The sequence below is a fragment of the Quercus robur genome, chromosome 8, assembly GCF_932294415.1.
Source record: "Quercus robur chromosome 8, dhQueRobu3.1, whole genome shotgun sequence".
NCBI lineage: Eukaryota > Viridiplantae > Streptophyta > Magnoliopsida > Fagales > Fagaceae > Quercus > Quercus robur.
In genome coordinates, this window is record NC_065541.1 from 11,431,077 (window position 1) to 11,454,369 (window position 23,293).

The 23,293-nt window shown below is 34.7% G+C and overlaps 2 protein-coding genes across 5 annotated transcripts; one reads left to right on the forward strand and one right to left on the reverse strand.

The window, feature by feature from the left end:
* Positions 1-1,896: 1,896 nt before the first annotated feature.
* On the forward strand, positions 1,897-3,245 carry LOC126694582 (heterodimeric geranylgeranyl pyrophosphate synthase small subunit, chloroplastic-like). The gene has a single exon (XM_050390934.1). It carries the CDS (start codon positions 2,101-2,103, stop codon positions 3,004-3,006), a length of 906 nt encoding a protein of 301 aa, XP_050246891.1. The 5' UTR covers positions 1,897-2,100; the 3' UTR covers positions 3,007-3,245.
* Positions 3,246-20,302: 17,057 nt separating this feature from the next.
* On the reverse strand, positions 20,303-21,961 carry LOC126694583 (uncharacterized). 4 transcript variants are annotated; one of them, XM_050390937.1, is made up of 3 exons: positions 21,493-21,961; positions 21,309-21,366; positions 20,303-21,159 (listed from the first exon to the last, which is right to left on the reverse strand). In XM_050390937.1, the coding sequence occupies exon 3, from the start codon at positions 21,073-21,075 to the stop codon at positions 20,494-20,496; it is 582 nt and encodes a 193-aa protein (XP_050246894.1). In that variant the 5' UTR covers positions 21,076-21,159; positions 21,309-21,366; positions 21,493-21,961; the 3' UTR covers positions 20,303-20,493. The 4 variants fall into 4 exon arrangements, with proteins under 4 accessions (XP_050246894.1, XP_050246893.1, XP_050246892.1 ...); XM_050390936.1 differs by having other exon boundaries at positions 20,303-21,086; positions 21,493-21,960; XM_050390935.1 differs by lacking the exon at positions 21,493-21,961 and having other exon boundaries at positions 20,303-21,086; positions 21,309-21,486.
* Positions 21,962-23,293: the final 1,332 nt, after the last annotated feature.

The window sequence follows — 23,293 nt, forward strand, 5'->3', positions numbered from 1 at the left end:
TTTTATAAAATTCAAACATGTGCTTCCCATCAGAAAGAAAAAAATTCAAATATGTGCTGTAATGACCAATACAACATGAAAAGGCGTTAAAGACGATGGTACAATACCACGTAATTGAATTTCATTTGAGAACTTTTTTTCATAATCTCGAGTCCTGAAACATAGGCAAATGAGAAGTGACATTGACACCTGAGTGACTGCCAAGAACAAGAAATTCAAGCCTGGTGTGAATAATATACTATTTTTTTTATAGAAAACTGAGAATAATATTTGTTGCGTATCAATTATCATTCTCGCATGAGTAACATATGCTTGGCTACATTTTCATGTGGACACAAAATGAGTACCATAAGCATATGCTTTGCTTCATGGTGTCCTCTTTGCCTCTGAAATGCAAGTCCACCAAGCTCTATCTATTATCCATGACTTAACCTCTGAGTTTCTGGCAACGACTTTGGGCACATCCTTGAGGACATTCAGGTAGCATCCAGCTCATTCAGTTTTTGTTCCTTTCATCACTTGAAGTGTGAAGGTAACAGAGCTGCCCACTCTTTAGCTCTAGAAGCTAAAAGCTCAGGCCAAACAAAAATATGGAAAGGAATCCCTCCCCCTTGTATTCAGGAAATTCTTAGTGATGATCTACTGTATTAGCAGGCTCCCTGCCTCTGTGTACTCCTTTCTTTATTGGAATGAAATCTCTTCCAAATTTCCCATCAAAAAAAAAAAAAAAAAAAAAGAAATTCAAGCCTGGTGTGAATAATATACTATTTTTTTGTATAGAAAACTGAGAATAATATTTGTTGCGTATCAATTATCATTCTCGCATGAGTAACATATGCTTGGCTACATTTTCATGTGGACACAAAATGAGTACCATAAGTTTCGCATGTCTAGCCTATAAAGACTTTTGTGGACAAAATTTGGCATGTTTGGTGAGTGAGTTCAAACTCACATTTTAAACAACATTATACATTTTTTTCACATACTTTTTCACCCATACGTATTTCAAAAAATTCCAAATAATAATTCTCAAACTACTCTACCAAACACACTCGAGACTCCAACTAGTAAAGTTACTTCACAAGTACACCAAACGAAACCAACAGCAATAGCTACCCAACAAAGATATGTGTAAAATAAATTGATGCGTAGGCAGAGCACCTCCACCACCATCCTTGTATTTCAACTTTCTCTCATCTACCAAACCCATTCCAAGAAAAAATTAATCTAAAAAAGAGAAGTAGTTTTCCAAATAATTATTTTTTGTTTTTAATATTTTGAAAATTATTCTTAAAAGTAGGAACTAAACATGTAAAATATAAAAATTATTATATGAAAACTAATTTCAAATTCAATTTTTTAATAATTGTTTTTATATTGTTTTAAAAATAAAAACTAAAATCCTCCTATCAATTAACCCTAAAATTTAAGTGCGTTTCTTTAAATGATGTAACTTAAATTTTTCTAATTAAATTCAAACACGTGCTTCCCATCAAAAAATTATATTCAAACACGTGCTGAAATGACCAATACAACATGAAAAGATGTTATCTTCTCTTAAAGACAATACCACGTAATTGAATTTAATTTGAGAACTTTTTTTCATAGTCTCGAGTCCTCAAACATAGGCAAAGGAGAAGTGACAATGACACCTGAGTGACTGCCAAGAAGGCAAGAACAAGAAAGTCAAGCCTAGTGTGAATAATATACTATTTTTTTGGATAGAAAACTGAGAATAATATTTGTTGCGTACCGATTATCATTCTCGCATGGGTAACACATGCATTGCATTAACTAAACTACATTTTCATTGGGACACAAAATGAGTACCATATGTTTTAACCTAAGAAGACTTTTGTGGACAAAATTATTTTCATGGGCTCCAGCCAGTAAAGTTCCTTCACGAGTGCACCAAACGAAACCAATAGCAATAGCTACCAAACAAAGATACGGATATAATAAATTGATATGTAGGCAGAGCACCTCCACCACCATCCTTGTATTTTAACTTTCTCTCATCCACCAAACCCATTCCAAGAAGAATCAGCTTCACTCCAACATCAACTATTTGTATCTTCTTTCTCTATCCTCCTCAGTTCTATGGCTAGAGCTTTCCTCCACCTTAATGGAAATCAAACGTTCCATATTCTCTCAAGATCTAGTGTTACCCGGGCATCCTTACCACATAGGTCTATGATGGTCACCATGTCCCAAAATCAATCCTATTGGGCCTCCATAAATGCCGAAATTGAAGCCCATCTCAAGCAAGCCATTCCACTACGGCCTCCACTTCAAGTCTTTGAGCCCGTGCACCATTTGGTTTTTGCAGCCCCACAAAACCCCGCCCCGGCCTTGTGTATTGCTGCGTGTGAACTTGTTGGCGGACGCCGAGACCAAGCCATGGCGGCGGCTTCCACACTCCACCTGATGCAGGCGGCTTCGTTCACTCACGAGCAACTTCCACTAACTGACAGGCCCAGGCCCAAGTCCAGGCCCACGATCCACCATGCATACGGCCCAAACATAGAGCTTCTCTTGGGGGATGGCATGATACCATTTGGGTTTGAGTTGTTAGCTAGATGCGATGACCCGGCCCAAAACAACTCGGACCGAATTTTGCGGGTGACAATTGAAATTGCACGTGCCATAGGCTCACAAGGTATGGTAGAGGGACAATACTATGAATTGGAATGCCCTCAATCGGAGGGGGAGGAATTATGTGACATAGGGTGGATTGAGCAAGTGTGCAAGAAAAAGGAAGGTGAGTTGCACGCGTGTGGGGCTGCATGTGGGGCAATACTAGGAGGGGGAAGTGAGGAGGAAATAGAGAAGCTAAGAAGGTTTGGTCTCTATGTTGGAACCATTCAAGGATTGTTACATGGGGCTGGAAAATTAGAAAAGGGATTAATGAAAGTGGTGGAAGAATTCAGAAATTTGGCACTCAAGGAATTGGAGGAATTCAAGGGAGGAAAGGTTGAGGCAATTTCTAGCTTTGTTAATGTTTAAAGGCCTTTGAATCTTGATGTGATTGTTTCACTAAAGTTGGCCACTCAAGTTCTTTGCTATAATAATGCTTCCCGACAAATTAAAAGGTCTTTGAATCTTGACGTTGATGTTTGAAGTGAGGAGCGAAGGGGAGCAAAGACAAGACATGTGACAGTCGTCCATAAAGGCTTTTTATATGTCCGGTGGTGAGCTTATAATTATGAAATATGAAATATCTGTCCTTTCTATTCTTCCAAGAAGTTGATGTGATTAGTCTTTTTTTTTTTTTTTTTTTTTTTCTCTCTCTCTCTCTCTCTCTCTCTCTCTCTCTCTCTCTCTCTCTCTCTCTCTCTCTCTCTCTCTTAAGAACTCGTACTTGCTATTTATAAGATCAAAATTAAAAATTAACATTGTTTCTCAAACAATATAATTAATAGGCACTGTTTTTAAACTATATTTTTTACTAACATCTCGAGTTTAAATGACTCGATTTAGAACCTATAAATCGAGTCTCAAAGACTTGAATTCCATGGTCTGATTATGTCTGATGTGGCATTTTTTCCACGTGGTGACCACCTGAAAATCGAGTCTCTAAGACTCAATTTATAAGCCCACTTAACCCTGCATATTCAGCTAAACTCCTCTAGCTCTTTCTAACCCCTGAATCTCTCAGGGCTGAAGTTCAAGCTTTACCATCTCTGATCCACATCACCACCACAGACGATGGTGATTTGGTTTCTCAATACTATCTTGGCCTAGACCCTTTTCATACAACCTCGAGCTTTCCATTTAAACCCATGCCCTCTCTCTGATCTAAAGATGCAGAGCTTCCTTGCTCCGCCGAGACAAACAGCCATCATCACCACGAGGGTGGCTTCTCAATCTCTCTGCATGTCATCCAACTCCGAGCCATGACCCAAACCAAGCTCTAAACTCGAACCAAGGTGTCACTAAGTCTCTCTACTCTCAAACCCAACAACCACTCTCCGATCTACAAGCTAAGAGTGCCTTGAATGGTGCATGAACCACAAAAGGTGGATGTAGAGGCTAAAAGCCTGACGGGTCAACCACGATCTATAGCAGTGGTGGAGCATGGACCTACACACAATGGCGCGTGGACGCGGAGATAAGCACGTGAGCGAGTGTGTGCAAAATAGAGGGTAAGTGTTACGTCCCTGTGTTTGTGTGCTCGATGTTGTGAGGCTTTGTGTATGAGAATGTGGTGGCGTGGGGGTTTGACATGGTCTGATGGGAAGGTGGGAGGTAGGGTGAGGGGAATGGGTTGTACATGAGAGAGCTGAAGTGTTAGGAGGCTGAATATGTAGGGCTAAGTGGGCTTATAAATCAAGTCTTAGAGACTCGATTTCCAGGTGGTCACCACGTGAAAAAAATGCCACATCAGACGTGATTAGACCATGGAAACCAAGTCTTTGAGACTCGATCTATACGCCCTAAATCAAGCCTTTTAAACTCGAGATGTTAGTAAAAAATATAGTTTGAAAACAGTGACTACTAATTATATTGTTTGAGAAACAATGTTAATTTCCAATTTTGGCCCTATTTGTAATCCTTTTTTCTTTTCTTTTCTTTTTTTGATAACATGCCATTTGTGATCCTGCACATATATGATTATTTCAAGGCCATTAACAAAGATCAATAAGTGAAGTTAAAAATCCTATCAATAATAATAATAATAATTGAAGTTAAATTAGCCCAAAAAAAAAAAATCAATAAGTGACGATAAAAAGGTAGAGATCAAATTTTTGCTTACAATAAGTAAGAGTGCAAAGCTTTAAATCCAAACACTCATGTTCTTATAGAAAGAAATGAATAAAGCATGAAGTTCTTATGAGCTTATCTAAAAATTTGCTTAGAGCATTTTCATTAAAGATTGTAAAAATTTTTAGCATTTAACATTTAAAAAACTAACTTTATAACATTTAACACATCACTTTACAATTCAACCTACATCAAAATTTCTATTTTTTTTTTACCACTTAATTTAAATATTCTTTCTTTATTATTTTTTATTCATTTTTTTTCTTCCTCTCTCTTCCTCTATCTCTCTCTTTCTCAACCCAACAGATCTAGAACCTTCTCCCTCTCTCTGATCTTCTACTCTCAAACCCATGCTCCATAGCTGACCACCAAGCTCTTCTTCTAAACCTCCATGGCCAAAGGTTTTCAAGCTCATCACCTCCAACCACACACCACTGCCGAAACCCAGCCAAAATCAAATCACAACCACCACCACAGCCAAAACCCAGCCAAAATCAAATCACAATAAAGACCCAGAAGTCCACCAAATCACAAATCAAACCAAACCCACCGAAATCAAAGCACAAAACCCACAAAACAACCAAAATCACAAAATGAAAACACTGAAAGTGAACCCGCTGATAAAAAAACATATATTGGTTTTGTTATTATATTTTAGAAGAAGAATCATCTTGTTGAACTAATTTTAGATCCAAATTAATCAAACACACACCACAAGCAAGACTGATAGACTGAAAGCAAAGCAAAAATAATGGTATTTCCCAGAAAAGTGCTTTCATAAAATAAAAAGGGCAAGCAAAATATAAAAATTATTTCTTCATAATCTCAAATAAAATAAATAAAAAACCAAAAATCACACACCATAATCTGGTGAAGTGTTGTGAGCCACAGTTTCACCTAAGAGGATCGCCTGAGTTGAGAGAAAGAAAAAAGAAATGAAAGGAAGAAGAACAACAAAGTACAGAGTAAAAAAGAAGAAAATAAAAATGGTCAAAGAGGCAGAGGGAGAAAAAGACAAAGAGACCTGGAGAGAGAGAGTGCAAGAAAGAGAAAATAATAGTAAAAAAGAATGTAGCAACCTGCTACAGTAAGGTGTTAATTGTAGCACCTTACCGTAGCAAGTTGCTAAAACTTTTGAGATGTGGCCCTTTTGATGTAGAGCATGTTTTTGTGTTTTGAGTTATAAAATAGCATTTTAGCACTTTTCACATCTTTAAGAGCATTCTCATTAAGGATGCTAAAAGTGCCATATGCTAAATTTTAGCACCAATACACCCAAAAACCAACTCCATCAAACATTTCAAATCTCAAAAATTTTGAGATACTACTACAGTGAGATTGTATTAATACAACCTCACTGTAGCACAAATCCTAAACCAAAAATTATTTTTTTATTCCAACAGTAACTGTGCGTGTATTTGTTTTTTTATTTTTCCCTTCTTTCTTCTCTCTCCTCTCTCACTTTCCTCTTCCTCTTTCCCATAGCTTCTTTGTTTCTCTCGGGTTCACAGTTTGAGCTCCTTCCCTCCAAGGTTTGTCAGTTAGGAACTTCAAAGCCCAAACGCCTTCGGAGTGTTGCCGCCAATATGGAGGTAAAGCTTGACGATAGGGTGATTTGATTTTATGGGTTGTAAATTTGTGATTTCAAATTGTGATCAGCATGGGTCTGGTTATGGGTTTGTGATCAGCGTGGGCATGGGTCTCCGGGTTGTGGGATTGTGATTTCGGATTGTGATTGGCATGGGCGTGGGTCTCTGGGTTGTGGGTTTATGACTTCGGATTGTGATTGGCGTGGGTCTTTGGGTTATGGGTCTAGGTCGTAGTGGGTTGTGGTGTAGTGGATCGGTGTGATGGGTTTGCTTTTGTGGAGGTTTACTGAGGTGGGTTTGTGTGTGTGTGTGTGTGTTTTGCTCACGCAGCGTGATCGGTTTGCCTCTCTGTCTTTCTTCTTTCTTCTTATCGATCTGGGTTTTGTGATTGTAATGGTGGTTGATTTGTGATTTGGAAGAGGAAGGTAGTGGCCGGGCCTTTTTTTTTTTTTTTTTTCTTCAGTGGTAGTGGTTGGGATGGATATGGGTTTGTTGGGTTGAGATGGAAGAGTTTGAGTTTGTTGGATAGATAGGTGGGTATGGGTGGTTGGTGTTTTTTTTCCGATGGTTGTGGATGGGGTGGGTATGGGTTTGCTGCTTTGAGATTGTCAAGTTTGCTGGGTTAAGAGTGACAGAGAGGAAGAGAGAGAAAGAAATATAGTTGAAGAATAAAGAAATAATAAAAAAAGAATATTTAAATGAAATGGTAAAAAATATAAAATCTTTGATGTTGGGTGAATTGTAAAATGAGTTGTTAAAAGCTAAAATTTTGGGTTTTGGGGTGGTATATGCTAAAAATTTTACTCACCTTGATAAGAATGCTCTAATGTGAATGCTCTAAGAGAGGTAGCAATGTGTGGCTGCAAAGTGTGTTTCCCATCTGAGATACTTCCAAAAATTCTATAGAAGACTATCCAATGACCATTTTCTTTCCTGATAAAGAAAGGGTTGTTAGACTGGACTGGCTTAACTACTTGGTGAAGCGTCTCATATTTTGTAATCCATGATTCTGGAAAAAAGGGAAGTCATCTGGTCTCTTGTAAGTTGTGTTGGGACAAACATACACATGGGGTCATTCCTAGATCAACTTGGATTAACAAGGCATCATTAGTTTGGGCCATATCTGGGACTGCCATATCAAAGGCATGATTTTGAAGCCTGTAAGCAAGCTGAAAGTGAAGTGTAGTTGCATATGTGTCTTGTACTTGAGAAGCTCCTGTAATTTGAACTTGCACCTTGAGAGCATCACAAAAACGAGGGTCTTTGAGAGGCATATTGAAGTTTGGAAAGAGTGTAACAAAAACTATTCCCGCATTTAAAGTGGTCTGGACAGTTCCTATAACCACATTTTACTATGCTAGAGACTGTAGGGAGCTGATTTCTTTCGTGGAAAGTTAGTGTTAATCTTACAGCACCAAAATGAAAATGTGTGTATCTTTGTTTTTGCCATGGAATTACAAATTCTCTAGGAAGAGTAAGTGTGATGAAATTTTCATTTTCACATGCTAGGATATTGAATTGATCGAACTTGGAACTTGGACATACTCTTTTACGGTAGAAGAATGAGAATGACCAATAAATTTTTTTTATGGATTTTTTGAATGAAGGTTGGGGTTTATTAAACACAGTGTAAGGATTTACAATGGGAAAGTTAGTAATAGGAATTTTACTATTTTCGGATACATTAGAGATTTCATACGGGTAGTCTAATCTATTTGCAGTAGATGTACAAAGGGAAATGTCAAAAGAGGGTTTAGGGATATCAGTAATTGTAGAGGAAGAACTGGAAAATGTATCCCATCACAAAACATCCAAGATTTGGTCACAAAATTACTATAGGATCCATGATTGCTAAGTTCAATTCAAAAAGGGATATCCAAGTAGAAGGTATCTTTCACCAACCAGAAATTCATTGGCTCACTAACCTAGATGACTCCCTCCATTTACACATAGACACTACTTGGGCATGTTGTTAGAATGCTCTTACAAAGGCAAAATCCCTTAATACGAGAACCTTATCCAAAACAGGACCAAGCACTTTAGAAGCTTATAGACAATAGTGGCCACATGAAGACCCTTGGGAAATGCCAAATCCTTTCATTGGTCACAATGACCCCTATTATGCTAACCATGACCCAAAAGCTGACGTCGATGAAGAATGGTTCCAATGAAGAGACGAATGGGACTAAGTATGTTCAACAATTAAAAAAAAAAAAAAAAAAAAAAAGGAGATCCTAGCTCACTAACCTAGATGACTCCCTCCATTTACACATAGACACTACTTGGGCATGTTGTTAGAATGCTCTTACAAAGGCAGAATCCCTTAATACGAGAACCTTATCCAAAACAGGACCAAGCACTTTAGAAGCTTATAGACAATAGTGGCCACATGAAGACCCTTGGGAAATGCCAAATCCTTTCATTGGTCACAATGACCCCTATTATGCTAACCATTACCCAAAAGCTGACGTCGATGAAGAATGGTTCCAATGAAGAGACGAATGGGACTAAGTATGTTCAACAATTAAAAAAAAAAAAAAAAAAAAGGAGATCCTAGAAACATCCTGAAGCAGTTTCGTTCAAACTTATCCATGCATGTCAAACGTATTTACTACTCGCTGCAACAACCTTATCCAACAGATGCTTTGGCTTAGCCAAGCTCGTACCTCTTCAACCACTTATCACTACAAACCAGAACCCCACCATCTCATGCATAATCAGACAAAACTCATTGTAAATTGTAGCTAAGTTAATTTGAAGTCTGACACTGGAGCTGCAACAACAATTCTCTATCCTAAGATTCTACCCACAGAATTTTGGTTGCCCCATAACCAAATTTTTTGTGCTGTAAATGGAGAAACATTCTTAATCACCTAGAGGAGTAAGCCTATCATTATGAAGATTTTCCCAACCCTCACCATAAGACAACCTTCAGAGCTTCATTATCATTCCACTTCGAAGGAGATACTCACTATGATAATTGAATGATAGACGAAAGCATGAAAGAAAGAGCACACACAAAAATTTATGTGGTTCAGCCTATCGACTACATCCATAGTAAGAAAGCCCATGATGGCTACATATTATATAAAGCATTTGTGTTATAATGAACCCAATGTAGAGTTTATACACTAGAATATATGAGTAACCCTAGGCTAACCATAGACAAATTAAGGTTAATATACTTGCTCTATAAGTACTTAAACCTACAATTATTTGACTTATAATATTTCTAAATAACACTATGCGTCTATGATTATTTCAAGGACATTAACAAAGATCAATAAGTGAAGTTAAATTAGCCGACAAAGAAAAAACAACAAGATAAAAAAGTGGAGATCAAATTATTGCTTACAACAAGCTAGAGTGGAAAGTTTTTATATCCAACTACTCATGCTCTTAAAGAAAGAATTGGATAATACCACTACAAAAAACAAGGGCTATAGTGGCATTTTTCAAACGTCACTATAAGTCCTAAGAACACCACTACAAGTCCTAAAAACACCACTATAGGTCCCTTTGGGTTATAGTGACGCCACAAAACTTCACTATTGTACCCATAACTATAAACCTATAGTAGCATTTTACAAAAACACTACTATAGGTCAATACCCTATAATGGTGTTTTTAAAATGCTGTTATGAATCCTTATATTATTTTTTTATTAAAAAATTGGCTATAGCAACGTCTCAAAACGCCACTATAGCCAATAACCACCAATAAAAGAAAATTATGAAACATAAAATTAAGGCAAAAATTCAAAACTGACCCTCTAACTTTCAACCTTTGTCATTTCAGTCCTTTAACTTTAAGTTTTGTCATTTCAGTCCTCTAAGTTTCAATTATTGTCAATTCAATATTCCGTTAGACATCAGTTAGTGGTCTTTGTTAAGTGAGCCAAAATGACGTCGTTTTAGTTCTTTTTTTAAAAAAATGAATTTTGTAATTAAAACAAAAAATTTTAAAAAATTGTTATTATAAAAAAAACCTTTAACTGAAATCAAAACAAACAAAATAGAAATTGTTCCTTCACCTGAAATCAAAACACACAAATTGAAATACGATGAGCAGTCTTACTTGAGAAATTTGGGGGAAGAAGGGAGAAGTATGGGTCTGGGTTTAGGTTGTCCCTAACCATTGTTAATTCAAGATCATAGATTTCATACTCCAAGTGGTTGGCCATGGCAGCAATCATGCTAGACTTACCAGTTCCAGGAGGACCATAAAGAAGATATATAGCCACACTTCTAGGCCTTGCCATTGTCCTTTTCTTTGATTCCATGGCTAAAGTATCAAAAGATGATGGGTACTTAAAAGCTATGTGGCTCCATTTGCGTGCTTCGTAACCTTCCCAATTCTGGCTGGGATTGTTAGCGTACAGTTTCCTTTGATGATTTCTCACCCTTATTGCCTTCCCTTTTTGAAGTACATGAGGAATGTAAGTCCTAGTGACAAATTCTCGATGAGACTTATGGAAAGTGAGCTTGCAATACCTATTCTCCTCTGTGTAAGGGTACCATGAAATTGAATGCTTTGGTGTTGTGTTTTTCTTTGAAACCCACCGAAGCTTGCCCCCTTTATATTCATTTATAACCTTTTCATTCTCATCCATGCTCAATACTTAGAAGTTAGCACTCAATCTCAGTTTCTCTCACTCAATCTTGGTCTCATTTCTCTCAAACCCAGTCTCTCAATCTCAGACTCACTGTTGCTGACCCAGACTTCTCCCTTCTTCCCCCAAATTTCTCAGTTAAGGCTGCTCATTGTATTTCAATTTTGTGTGTTTTGATTTCAAGTAAGGGGAACGTCCCCTAATTTTTTTTATAACAATTTCTTTTTTTGTTTTAATTACAAAATTTATATTAAAAAGAAAAGTCAAAACGGCGTCGTTTTGGCTCACCTAATGGAGACTACAAATGGATATATAACGAAATACTGAATTGATATCAATTGAAACTTAGAGGACTGAAATGACAAAGCCTGAAAGTTAGAGGGTTAGTTTTGGATTTTTGCCTAAAATTAAATGCTTTCAAATTTTAAAAATTAAAATTTCAATTTTAATTAAATTAAGAATTACAAAACATAATTAAAACATAAAACAAAATACAAACACAAACCCAGAAAATTTAAACACATGCCCACGGTACAAACACAACATGCTTCAAAATACAAGAACACAAAACCCATAAAATCCCATCTCCTTTGATGAAATCAACTCAAATCCAACACCAAATCCATTTAAGGAACACAAAAGCACAAGCTCAAGAACACAAACCCAGATTTAAACATAAGCACAAGATCATAAACACAAGAGCACAAATCCAAGAATACAAACCTAGATTTCAACATAAGCCTAAGATCATAAACACGAGCACAGATCCAAAAAATTCAAAATCCAAACCCAAATCCAAATCAAGACATAAATACAAACATAATAAAATATCCACTTCATTCAAAATGTTCATCATTTCCTCCATTTTCTTTCTAGCCAAACAAGAAAGAACAAAAAAAAAAGCAAAGAGAGAGAGAGAGAGAGAGAGAGAGAGAGAGAGAGAGAGAGAGAGAGATAAGGGGAGGGGAAGGGTCTAACTGGCCTCGATCTGGGTTGGCCAGAGGCTAATTGGCATTGGGAAGGAAGGGCTGGGCTTCATGACTTAGCGTCGGTAGCTTATGTTGCAGCGGGATCGATGCTAGGGTGGGTTGTTCCAAGTGTGGATGGGCTAGGTGGGTCGGCAGCGTGGGTGTTGAGAGAGAGTGACAAAGTGAAAAATGAGACATGAGACATGAGAGCAAGAGAGTTAGAGAGTGAGAGAGACATTTCGTATTTTTTTTTTTTTTAAAAAAAAATTGCTGGACCTATAGTGGTGTTTGAAAACGCCACTATAGGTCTTTTTTTTTTTTTCTTTTTTCCGGGCTGACCTATGGTGGCACTTTCCAAACGTTGCTATAGGCCCTTATAAGACCAAGACCTATATTGGTGTTTGAAAAACACTGCCATAGGTCCCTTAAAAATGTATTGGAATGAAGCACTTAATGCATGACGACATAGAATTTATGTAGTTTGTTTAAGGTCTATTGAAGCATTAGCATTGGGGGTGTAAAAACCCCTACATTGTTATTTTAGAACCAAAAAGCATTGAAAAAAATTTCTACCTAGGTGTTTATAACTAAAAAATTTTAAAACTTCATTACAATAATTTCTTACTTATAAAAAGTTGTTGTAGCAAGTTTTAGTGAATTGTTTTTATTCTATTTATTCTCTAATTTAAAGAGAGAGAAGCTCAACAAAAGAGTAGAGAGAGAGATGGGTTGGTTTTATAATATTTATTGACAGTTTATATTATTTTAATGTGTTGTATATTAAAATTTTAAAAAAAGTAAAAAGATATTAGGTAAGTTATGAATAATATGTTAAAATAGAAAATGTAAAATTTTAAAGCGTAAAATGAGTATTTAAAAAAAAAAACAAACGCTAAGAGGCTGTTTGGATTGCAAATTTTGATAACTCAATTATCAGTTTTCATAACTCATAACTTCAAAATGGTGGGACCCATAGCAAAAAGGTTGTTTGGCAAACGATAACTCTGTTTCCATAACTCATAACTCAATGGCATTTCCGTAAATAAACACACATGAAGGGACCCACAGCCGCAAATTTTGACCACCTTTTGACTTTTTTTTTTTTCACTTGTTCAGTTTTCAGTTCTGGTTTTTTTTTTTTTCACTTGTTCGGTCTTCAACTCTGGGTTTTTTTTTTTTTTTTTTTTTCACTGGTTCGGTCTTCAGTTCGGTTTTTATTTTTTTATTTTTAGCTTCGATGAGTTTGGGTACTGAAAAAAAAAAAAAAAAAAAAAAAAAAAAAGCTGCACCGGTTGACAGGTATGGGCCCACAAATAGTGTGAAAAATATTGAGTGATGGAAATTGGGTGATGATGCCAAATAGGTGTGAAAAATTGAGTGATGAGTTATGAGTGATGAATAATGAAAATTAAGTGATCAAAAAAGTGAAGCCAAACAGCCGCTAAATATTCTATTTTCTCACCAGCATAATGAATAATATGTTGAAAAGCATTCATAATTAACTATTAACTACCAATCCATCAGCACAATGATGCATTACGGTAAGCTGCCTATGTTTTTTTTTTTTTTTGAAACCGGAACCAAATGACTTTCATTAAATCAAAAGACTAGAATCCAAATACAAAGCATCCACAGCAGGGGGAGGATCCTCCTCCATCCATACAATATCATTATCAGATAACCTAGCAAATTTTGCCAAAGCATGAGCAACACCATTGGCACTACGCCTAACACAGCTAGTTGAGATGGATCTAAAACCTGCAGCCAAGCACCAAATATCTTCATAGATCAATCCAAGCCGAGAGAAGTTTGGTTGAGCCTGTGAAACTGTCTTCATAACCAAGGCATTATCACCTTCTAGTATCACCTCCATAAAACCAGCGTCTATAGCAAATTCCAAAGCTTTGCGACAAGCCATTACCTCCAATTCTTCACTATCCCTCACATCACCTCCCTTGGCAGATACACTAAGCTGCCTATGTCTTTAAAAATAAATAAAAAATAAAAAAATTATGATGGCCTATGTGCTATTTTTTTTTTGATGAACAGGGCCTATGTCCTGTTATGTTGTATACAATGATGGTTGTTCATTAAGTAATTAATAATGTTAAAAGAGAGTTAAGGTGAGGCGTAATAATTATAGGACTAAATTCAAGTAAGGATAAACTAATGTTGGGGTGAAAAAGAAAATTTTCCCCATTGAGATTTGTGAAAGTTTTTATATGTCAGTTGCATATGTAAGAATTTTTAAATTTTAACAATTTCACCCAGTAAGATATTTTTTTATTTGGAGGTTCAAGACCTTGTAGTTGAATTGGTACCTCCTTATATATAAAGTGTTTAAGGGTCTAGAGGAAAAAAAGTTCGAACTATGGAGTTAACAGTATATTATAAATATCTCTCAAAAATTTTGTGGGGTTAATTGTGTGAGCTGTTTTAAAAAGTGTTTATTTTGTAATTATGAAAACTGATGGTTTGAATCCAATGCTCTAATATATCAAATTTAATATAATGCGGATACCACGTATCCAAAACTTTTGTCAAATATCAAGTTTAGCGCACAAGATTCTCACCCAAAAAAAAAAAAAAGGTTTAGCGCACAAAGGCATTAGATCAAAGCTTTCCCATATTAGAAGGCCCAATTTGGACTTTACTTTACTCCGACTTAATGGGCTTGTTTTCCAAACTGATCTATTGGGCTAAAGCTTATTTGGGCTTAACTTCCCATGCAAGCCGACTACTTTAGTATTAAACTATTAATTGATTCACCGAGTTGGTAGCTGTGGCTTTTCCTGTGCACATCTTATTAATTCCGCCAAAAATTCTTAGATCAAGTAAAATGTTACCATTATTCATATGACAGACTATGAGTAATGAAAAAAAAGTAATTGGTCTATATAAAAGTGATAGATAATTAATTACAGTCAAACACGTAAAATAGTTAGTAAAAATTATGAAATTTTATGCGGCAATATAGCTAGAAGTACACAGTAATTTTTCCAAATACACATCGCAGCAGCACACTACTTTTTCTAGCCTTTTTAACTAAACAACTTTTGCTCTCCCACAAAATCGTTTGTTTCTTTCTCTATTAGCAATGAATGCTTTCTTGAAGGTTCTTGAACTTTTGCCTTGGATACAAAGATAAAACCTTTAGTCTTATCTTAGGATTGATTAGCTAATGGTGAAACGAATTAACATTTAGGGATAACGCTCCCACTGACTAGTTTAGTATTAAACTATTAATTGATTCACCAAGTCGGTAGCTGTGGCTTCTCCTATGCATGTCATAATTCCACAAAAATTTCTTAGATCAAGTTAAATGTTATAATTATTCATATGACAGACTATGAGTAATGGAAAAAAAGTAATAGGTCTATATAAAAGTGACAAACAATTAATCACAATCAAACACATAAAATAGTTAATGATGAAGCTGAAACTTGATCTCGTCAGTGTCAATGGACAATCTCCGATACCTATTATTAAGAAAAGAAAGGTAAGGGATAACGCTCCTCGTCAATATGCTCTTTGTCAGTGTCAATGGTGACACGAATTAACATTTAGGGATAATACTCTCACCGACTAGAAGCACACAGTAATTTTCCAAAATACACATCGCAGTAGTGCACTACTTTTTCTAGCCTTTTTCACTACACGACTTTTGCTCTCCCATAAAATCATTTGTTTCTTTCTCTATTAGCAATGAATGCTTTCTTGAAGGTTCTTGAACTTTTGCCTTGGATACAAAGATAAAAGCTACGGTCTTATCTTAGGATTGATTAGCTAAAGGTGACACGAATAAACATTTAGGGATAACGCTCTCACATGATTCTATAATTTCGTGAGTTTGTTTCTCAGTTCTGCTTACGTTTCTGATTAAGTCATTATTTGTGATTCTCAGAATATCTGAGAAAATTAAAATTTAAAAATTCAAAGAAAATAATTCAATGAGGCCAACTAGGAAGCTAGAAAAAGAGAGAAAAAAAGGGACTTTAGAATGCTATAGCGGTATAGCCCATGAGGAAATGATTGCTACAGAAGTATATTATTTTGCATTTGTGGGTGGGGTACAAGACTAACAAGAACAACAACTGGTAGCAGCCAAATCGCTAATTGACAATTTTTCTCACAAAAGACGAGGAAATTTATTAATAGAAAAATGCCCAATTAGCAACTAATGATGTCTGGGAATGAAAACAAAACAAAAAAGAAGCACTTACGGTCGAGGGTCAAAAATGGTGTACTGATTAAGCAGTTAACAACACAATTAAAGGTAGAGAAAGTTAAGTGAAGCTTGTTTTGTAGCTTTTAGCTTCTCTAAAATATATATATGAATGGAAAGAGACTTGTTGCACTCTTCTGTTTAAGGGGTAATAATACAAACGAAGTTTGGTGGCATGTCTCTTTCATGTTTCATGTTTCAACTTTCAAATTTTTTTCTTTTTTTCTTTTTTTTTTAGATACAGATTGTTTTAGTTTATCTAAGGCTTTCTTGTAGGTGCTTTATGGGCCGAACACAGCAGCTGAACTTTAGGACATGGCTAGTCTGTACATTGAGCCCAAGTCCAGCGAGAATAAGATTTTTTTTTTTTTTGATAATTGGATAGTTACAATAGAAAAGAGAGAATTTGAACTCTAGATGTTATAGATGCAACACACAACTTAATATTATTAAGAAAAAAAATTGTTCATAGAAAGCTTCTATAAATTGGTTTTGTTGCATTTTCACGAATATAAATGTGTAGCATATTGTGGCTTTTTTAATCTTTAATTTTATGTAACTACTCATCCAAGCATGATTGAACTTGTGGCTATATGCCACCTCTAACACTAAGGATGGAATGCCAGTTGCGTTACTGCTCACTAGTAGCAATTTGTTAAGTAAGTTATATGATGCCGGACTAATTAGCTTATATTATAAAATGAGTAATGATAATCATACACTCTTTATTACACACTCACTCTACACATATTGCCACATTGATTGAAAATCATGGACGGAGTGTGCAATAAGACATTCCGTTATAAAATAATCTTATACTCTAATAAATTCAAAAAATTTCTCATGACATGAGAATGCCATATTTTTTATGTTCAATCAAAATACTTAGATATTAACATAGAAATGTTCATCATCAAAAACATATGATATATAATACACTATAAAAGAAGATATTAATACTCTCCAAAATATTCAAAATTCCCTCTTATAAATTTCTGTCAATGTATTTTGGTGGCCTATAGTTTCTTTCTAAGCACACTTCTTCTTGATGAATTTTTAGATAATTCCAATTGAGCCTCTTCTCTTTTTTTCTTTTCTATTTTTTTTTTCAGGGTGTAAAAAAAAGGGGGGGGGGGGGGGATCGACATAACCAATTTATTTGAACTTCCTCAAACAAGTTTGTAGAATAAGTTTGATCCTATTATTATTATTATTATTATTATTATTATTTATTTTATTAGTTCTTGACTTCTTTCCATTAAGGCAAAAGCGCATTTTGTTGAGTTTAATAACTTAATATAAAATAAAATAAAATAAAATAAAATAAAATAAATAAAAAAACATATATATATATAGAGAGAGAGAGAGAGAGAGAGAGAGAGAGATTTATAAATTAATAATCAGAACCATCACCATCATAGTGTAGAGGCAATGACTTTAATCAACTAAGAAAAGGTAAAAGAAGAATCTTTATTAAGCACGCCCAAATATGGTTCACCGGATGTTATTGCATGTATAGTCCTCCCAATCAAGTTTTAAGTCCCTAAGTAAACTCATAGCAATAGACTCTTAATCTCAAAAGCCCAAAAAGTTGCTGATTTTAATTTCACTCCACAAGTATAGCATCAATCAAAAGTCACCTTAAAAGGGGGGGTGGAAAAGTCGTGGAAAATTCGTTAACCTCGAATGAAATCAGATCATGATAGATACTAGAGATTTTGGTTTTCAATTGATACCTATCCTAGCCTATTAGCTATGATATGATTGTGAAATGATCAATGCATTTCGGTCCACTTTCTAAACTTTAGCCTATATTAGTCAGGGTAGAACGTGGAAGGAACGTGTTACTCATGGAAAAAAAAAAAAAAAAAAATAGTGATTAGGATCAATTTTAGATTTTATTTATATTACAAAATAAATATATAATTCATTTAAGTTTTAAACTATATAGAGATTTATATTAATAAAAAAAGACATTAATTTTAAGAATTTTGATAATTATGTCATAAAAAGTTAATCTCATTCGTATGAGATCGTGATAGATCCCAGTCTAATATTTTATTATTTTATTTTAACTTATAACGTACACCTCAATAGTTGTGAATATAATGTAATAACAACAAAATGTCACGACATTTTTAGTTGTGCTAGAGCTCGATATAATTTTTTTTTTTTTTGACCCATAAGGAATTGACACATGCGTCACAACATTTTCATAATATTTTTATGTATACATTGTACTTAATTACAAAGTAAATTTATATTGTAGACACAAAAAAAATTGGCAAATTTTGTACACATTTACAAAATTTGTACAATATTTATCATTTTTTGTGCAATTGTGTATAATATTAACCACTTTTGTATATTTACAATGTAAACTTGCATTGCAAGTACAAAGTAAACATATAAAGATCTTAAAAAAACAAAAACAAAGCTCAAACCAACTGGCATACCTGCAGAAAAAGAAAAAAAGAAAAAAAAAAAAAAACCTTTAGGCACTGTAACTACCATGCCAGATGAATAAACCAAAAGTACTACATAATAAGTGTTGTAACATTTTCTCAAAACATTTAGTTTTAGTTATGGTTGGTCACAGTCTTATATTTTATTATTTTATTTCGACTTGTAAGAAATTGACACGTCAATAATTGTGAAATTTGTTATGTCAATATAACAATATATATACTAGCTTACATAAATATTTAAAAGAATAAAAAAAAAACACAAACCGATTACTAAAAAAAAAAAAAACTACTGTAGGAACTGTAGCTATCGTGCTAGTTGAACAAACCAAAAGCACTACACAATAAGTGTTGTAACATTTTCTCAAAAAATTTATTTTTTTAGTTGCGATTGGTCACAGTCTCATATTTTATTATTTTATTTCGACTTGTAAGAAATTGACACGTCAATAATTGTGAAAATATTATGAAATTTGTTGTGTCAGTATAATAATATATATATATATATATATATATATATATATTTATATAAAAACTTACATAAATATTTAAAAGGAAAAAAAAATGTAGCTACAGTGTTTTAGCGCATTTGCGCTTTAATACATATAGATATAGATATTCATCATTGTCATCTTGTTAAAACTAACATTGCTCGAGCAACAATGACACAAGGTTAGGTAGGTTGTAAAGAGTCTTGCAATTTAATAATGATCTCTCTTACGAGAATAGTCAAAATTCAAGTCATCTCACTTGTAACAATTATTTTTAGAAAATTAAATAAATAAACTTCAAATTAAAAAAAATTAAAAAAAAAAGAAGAAAAAAAAGAAGGAAAATGAAGTAAAATTAGGTATATCACTAAACATTCATATCAAATTCTTTAGTTTTTTTTCCCTATTTTAAAATATAAAAAAATAAGAATATATTTTTCTTATTTTAACTAACTATTTTTCAAAACACTCACGTCAAATTTCTTATTTTAATTTTTAAACTTTATTTTATTTAAATATTATTTCTCATTATTTTTTACTTTTCCCTCCTTAAGTCCAAAATTTGTCCATAACTGATCCAATTCGAAAGGCAAAAACATCAAACACGGTCCAATCCTACCAGCACTAGCAGTGCCAGATCCTCCAAAGCACCGATGTCTCCTCATGCTGACCATTGCGGCCGCCAAGCCATGTGACATTGTTGCCCAACAAGCAAACAGAGAGAGAAAGAGAGAGAGAGAGCATGCATGTTGGCCATCGTAGCCATTGAGCCGCGCAGAGCCTTGACACTAGACCTCAAGGTCAAGGAGAACAATGATTGGGATTATTATGTGCCTCGTGCCATTGTTGAGAGAGAGAGAGAATAACAAAATTGTTTAGGGAATGAACAAACCAGTAAAGAGTTTGATGTGGAAGTGTTTTTGGGCTTTTCTCCCTAGATTGGATCGTTACCCTAAAATAGGAAACTTGATGCAAGTGCTCTTAAATGTGCACTAGCAAAATCGTGCCAATATCCTAAATTGACCACTGGCCTGTGTTTTAGTGATTTATATGTACTCCTCCTTTTTTGATGAATTTATATGTACTCCTAATCATGTAAAGCATTGCATCTGGATTTGGTAACTTCTTGTCATAGTTTTGTAAATATCTTTTCATTACTTAATTTACCCATCAACACAACTATCAAACTTATCAAAGGGAAGGTACCATTGGAAATTGGACCAATTAATGTTTTTACATTAAAAGGGATTTCTGATTTCTCACACCCTAAACACAAACCACATATAATACAACCTCCAAGACTAAGAACCACCACAAGCCCCTGTACATAGAATCACAGAAAGAAAAAGTAAAATAGCATAAGGAATTTCATAGGCCCTTCAAGGTGATTCAAGGAAACCAGTTCTTGTTAGGACAGCATTCCTCACCTTGCTAAGGTCCCTTCCTTTCAGAGTCCTCCCAACACCTTCAAAAACAGAGAAAGAAGATATCTGACTTCTTGCAAGCCTCCTAGAAATAATTTCATGTGGGGGTAACCTGTAATTGTACTCATCCTCATCCTCATCTTCATCACTGTCCCCTGCATCATTCATAACCCCATGATCATCATCATCATCATCATCATGCCATGAAGCATTCTTAGAGGCCTTTTTTGACTTCTTTCCATAAATCGCTGACCAGTCAGGAATGTTCACAGGTGCTGATTGCTGAACAATTTTGGGTTCATGAGAAGATCCATTACTACTACAACTACTATTTGTAGCCCTTGGTATCATTCTTGAAGCACTTGGGAGTGGTCTAGGAACAGAAGTAGAAGGTTCTTTGGATTTGCCAATCATGGAAGTCGAATCTGTCCTATCTCTGAGAACAGCCCAAACATCTTCTTCCTCAAAGTCTCCATCTCTCAAGGACCTCCACAGACCACTGCTCTGCCTGTATAAACCATATCTACCATTTTCCATTGATGATTTGCCTATAACACCCAAAAATCAAAACCAAAAAAACATCTCAAGGTGGCTTCTTTACAAATGGGTCTTCTCCATTTTCTACAAATTGTTTTACATAAAAAAAATTATAAATTGAAAGAGAAAAATAGAGAGATTCAAAGATTAATTTAATGGATAACCTGCATAGAAATAATTGAATAAAGCAATTCAAATATAGGGGAAACTAGTTGAGGAAAACTAGAATCTACCTCTGAATGGATGAAGAGCCACCAAAATCAGAACTTGCCTCAGATTCTGCAAGGATATCTGCAACATGGGAAAGGAAAGTAAGTTCAAGGAAAACAGTTTAAGTGGGTGTATTATTATTCCTAGTTCTCTCTATTTTTCTCTTTCTTGGTTGTTTCTTCTATATGCAAATTCTTAGTGACTTACCTCAATATGTTTGAAATGGTCTCAATAATATTAGATTTTATGGAAAACCAAAGACCCACAGGAATACAAGGGTAGTATGCAAAGCCTTAAAAGAGACAGAGAATAAGACAGGCTGACATTTTGTCTTTTTAGAGATCTCCCAAGTTGAGCCTTCATCTATTGAGTATTTCACTTATTACGGTCTCTTGGTAAGCCTAACTTTTCGAAAGAAGGAAAGGGCAGTGAACAAGATCCTCTGTGTTTTTTTTACTGACTTCCCTTATAAATCTTACCAAGAGAATCTATTGGGATCTTCATGCAGAAAAATCCAACTTTCAATCAGAATTCAGAACAGACCAAAAGAAAAAATAAGAAGAAAATCAAATGCTGAAAGAAAAAGGAAAGAAAGATGTGAACAACTCAGGTCAAGTGAGTAGAGTTGATGCCTTTCTCTAAGTACATTTGAGAATAGAACTATCAACTATAAACTATGGGAGATTCATCTGTATCCCATTTTATAATCACTTGCAAATAGTAAACGTGTCTTAATAAAATAATGACATTAAAATCATTTGACAGTTTCTTCCAAGATTTGGTTTGCAAATTTTCCCCTCTTCTATATATTTTAAGCCTACTTGTGACTGCCATTTGCATGTGCAATTAGGAAATAAAGTACTTAAAAATTATGTGTTAAAAGTTAATTTTCCCATTGAAAGAGAGTAGAAGGGATTAAGTTCTTTTTTTCTTTTTGTGTGTGTGTGAGAGAGAGAGAGTACTAAGTATTTTTAACACTCAAGGGGAGAGGAAAAAAGATTTTAAAGAAATTTACAGTGATATATATAAAAAATGACCGAACTCTTGAATGGCCTCTTTTTTTGGGCTAAGTTTACAACTAGACCAACATTATATCTATATATTAATGTGAAATGTCTACTTAGGATAATCTTAAGGTCATGTAATTTATTAAAGAAAACCGCTACTAGATTAAATCGGGACAAAGCAGAATGATGACATACCCACCTTAATATTCACAGCACATACATTGGTTACTGTCAGGTCAAATTTGCAACACAAAAGGATAATGATAAAAATAAGAGAGAAAAGAAGAATGCATTGCACTCACTTGAAAATGATACTTTTGAATATTTGCATGTAAAGCATACAATAAAAATATAATACTCCCATCTCTCCCATGAAAACAATGTAGACGAGTTAATGGTAATGTGATATAATAGCATTTGGCCCTATTACGGGGATTAGAGATTCAGAATTCAAATTCCCTCGATATAGTAAAAAATAAAAATGGAGATTTTAAAAAAAATATATAGAAAAAATATAGAAAAGTTAAACTTCTGGTGTGAAAATTTTGTGGATTTTAGGTCATTTCAATCATGACAAAATTACAAGGAAGAAGAAAAATAAGTTCTTTGGGCGAAGACAAATTTGCTTATTGAAAGGGAATTCTACTTTGGAAGTTCCTGTTGTCCAGCACATGTGTCCCACATGCAACAATTGGGAAGCCGTCATTCAACGTATTCGACCATCAAATTGCAAATGCTAAGACAAAACAAAAACACCAAATCAACTTTAGCATGACAAACCAATCAGATTTTTGTTCAAGCTGTCAAAGTATCTCTTAATTATAATTTTTCATTGACAAGATAGGCAAGATTCAGTCTATTGAGGCTGAAATAGAGCCATTTCAGGCATGGCTTTTGGCTTAGAGAGGCGGCTGTTGAAGCATGCAGTGGGGTCATTGTGCTGTGGTACTGTTTAGCCGACACTTATGAATGATGCACACGTTTGCTTATGCGCACCACAT

What these genes read in the sequence shown, in the direction of transcription:
- LOC126694583 (XM_050390935.1), bottom strand. Translation starts at nt 21,375, where the DNA reads ATGTTGCAGATATCCTTGCAGAATCTGAGGCAAGTTCTGATTTTGGTG. An exon ending in GGCTCTTCATCCATTCAGAG is followed by an intron (nt 21,087 to 21,308) that starts GTAGATTCTAGT and finishes TGGGTGTTATAG; the next exon opens with GCAAATCATCAATGGAAAAT.
- LOC126694582 (XM_050390934.1), top strand. Translation starts at nt 2,101, where the DNA reads ATGGCTAGAGCTTTCCTCCACCTTAATGGAAATCAAACGTTCCATATT.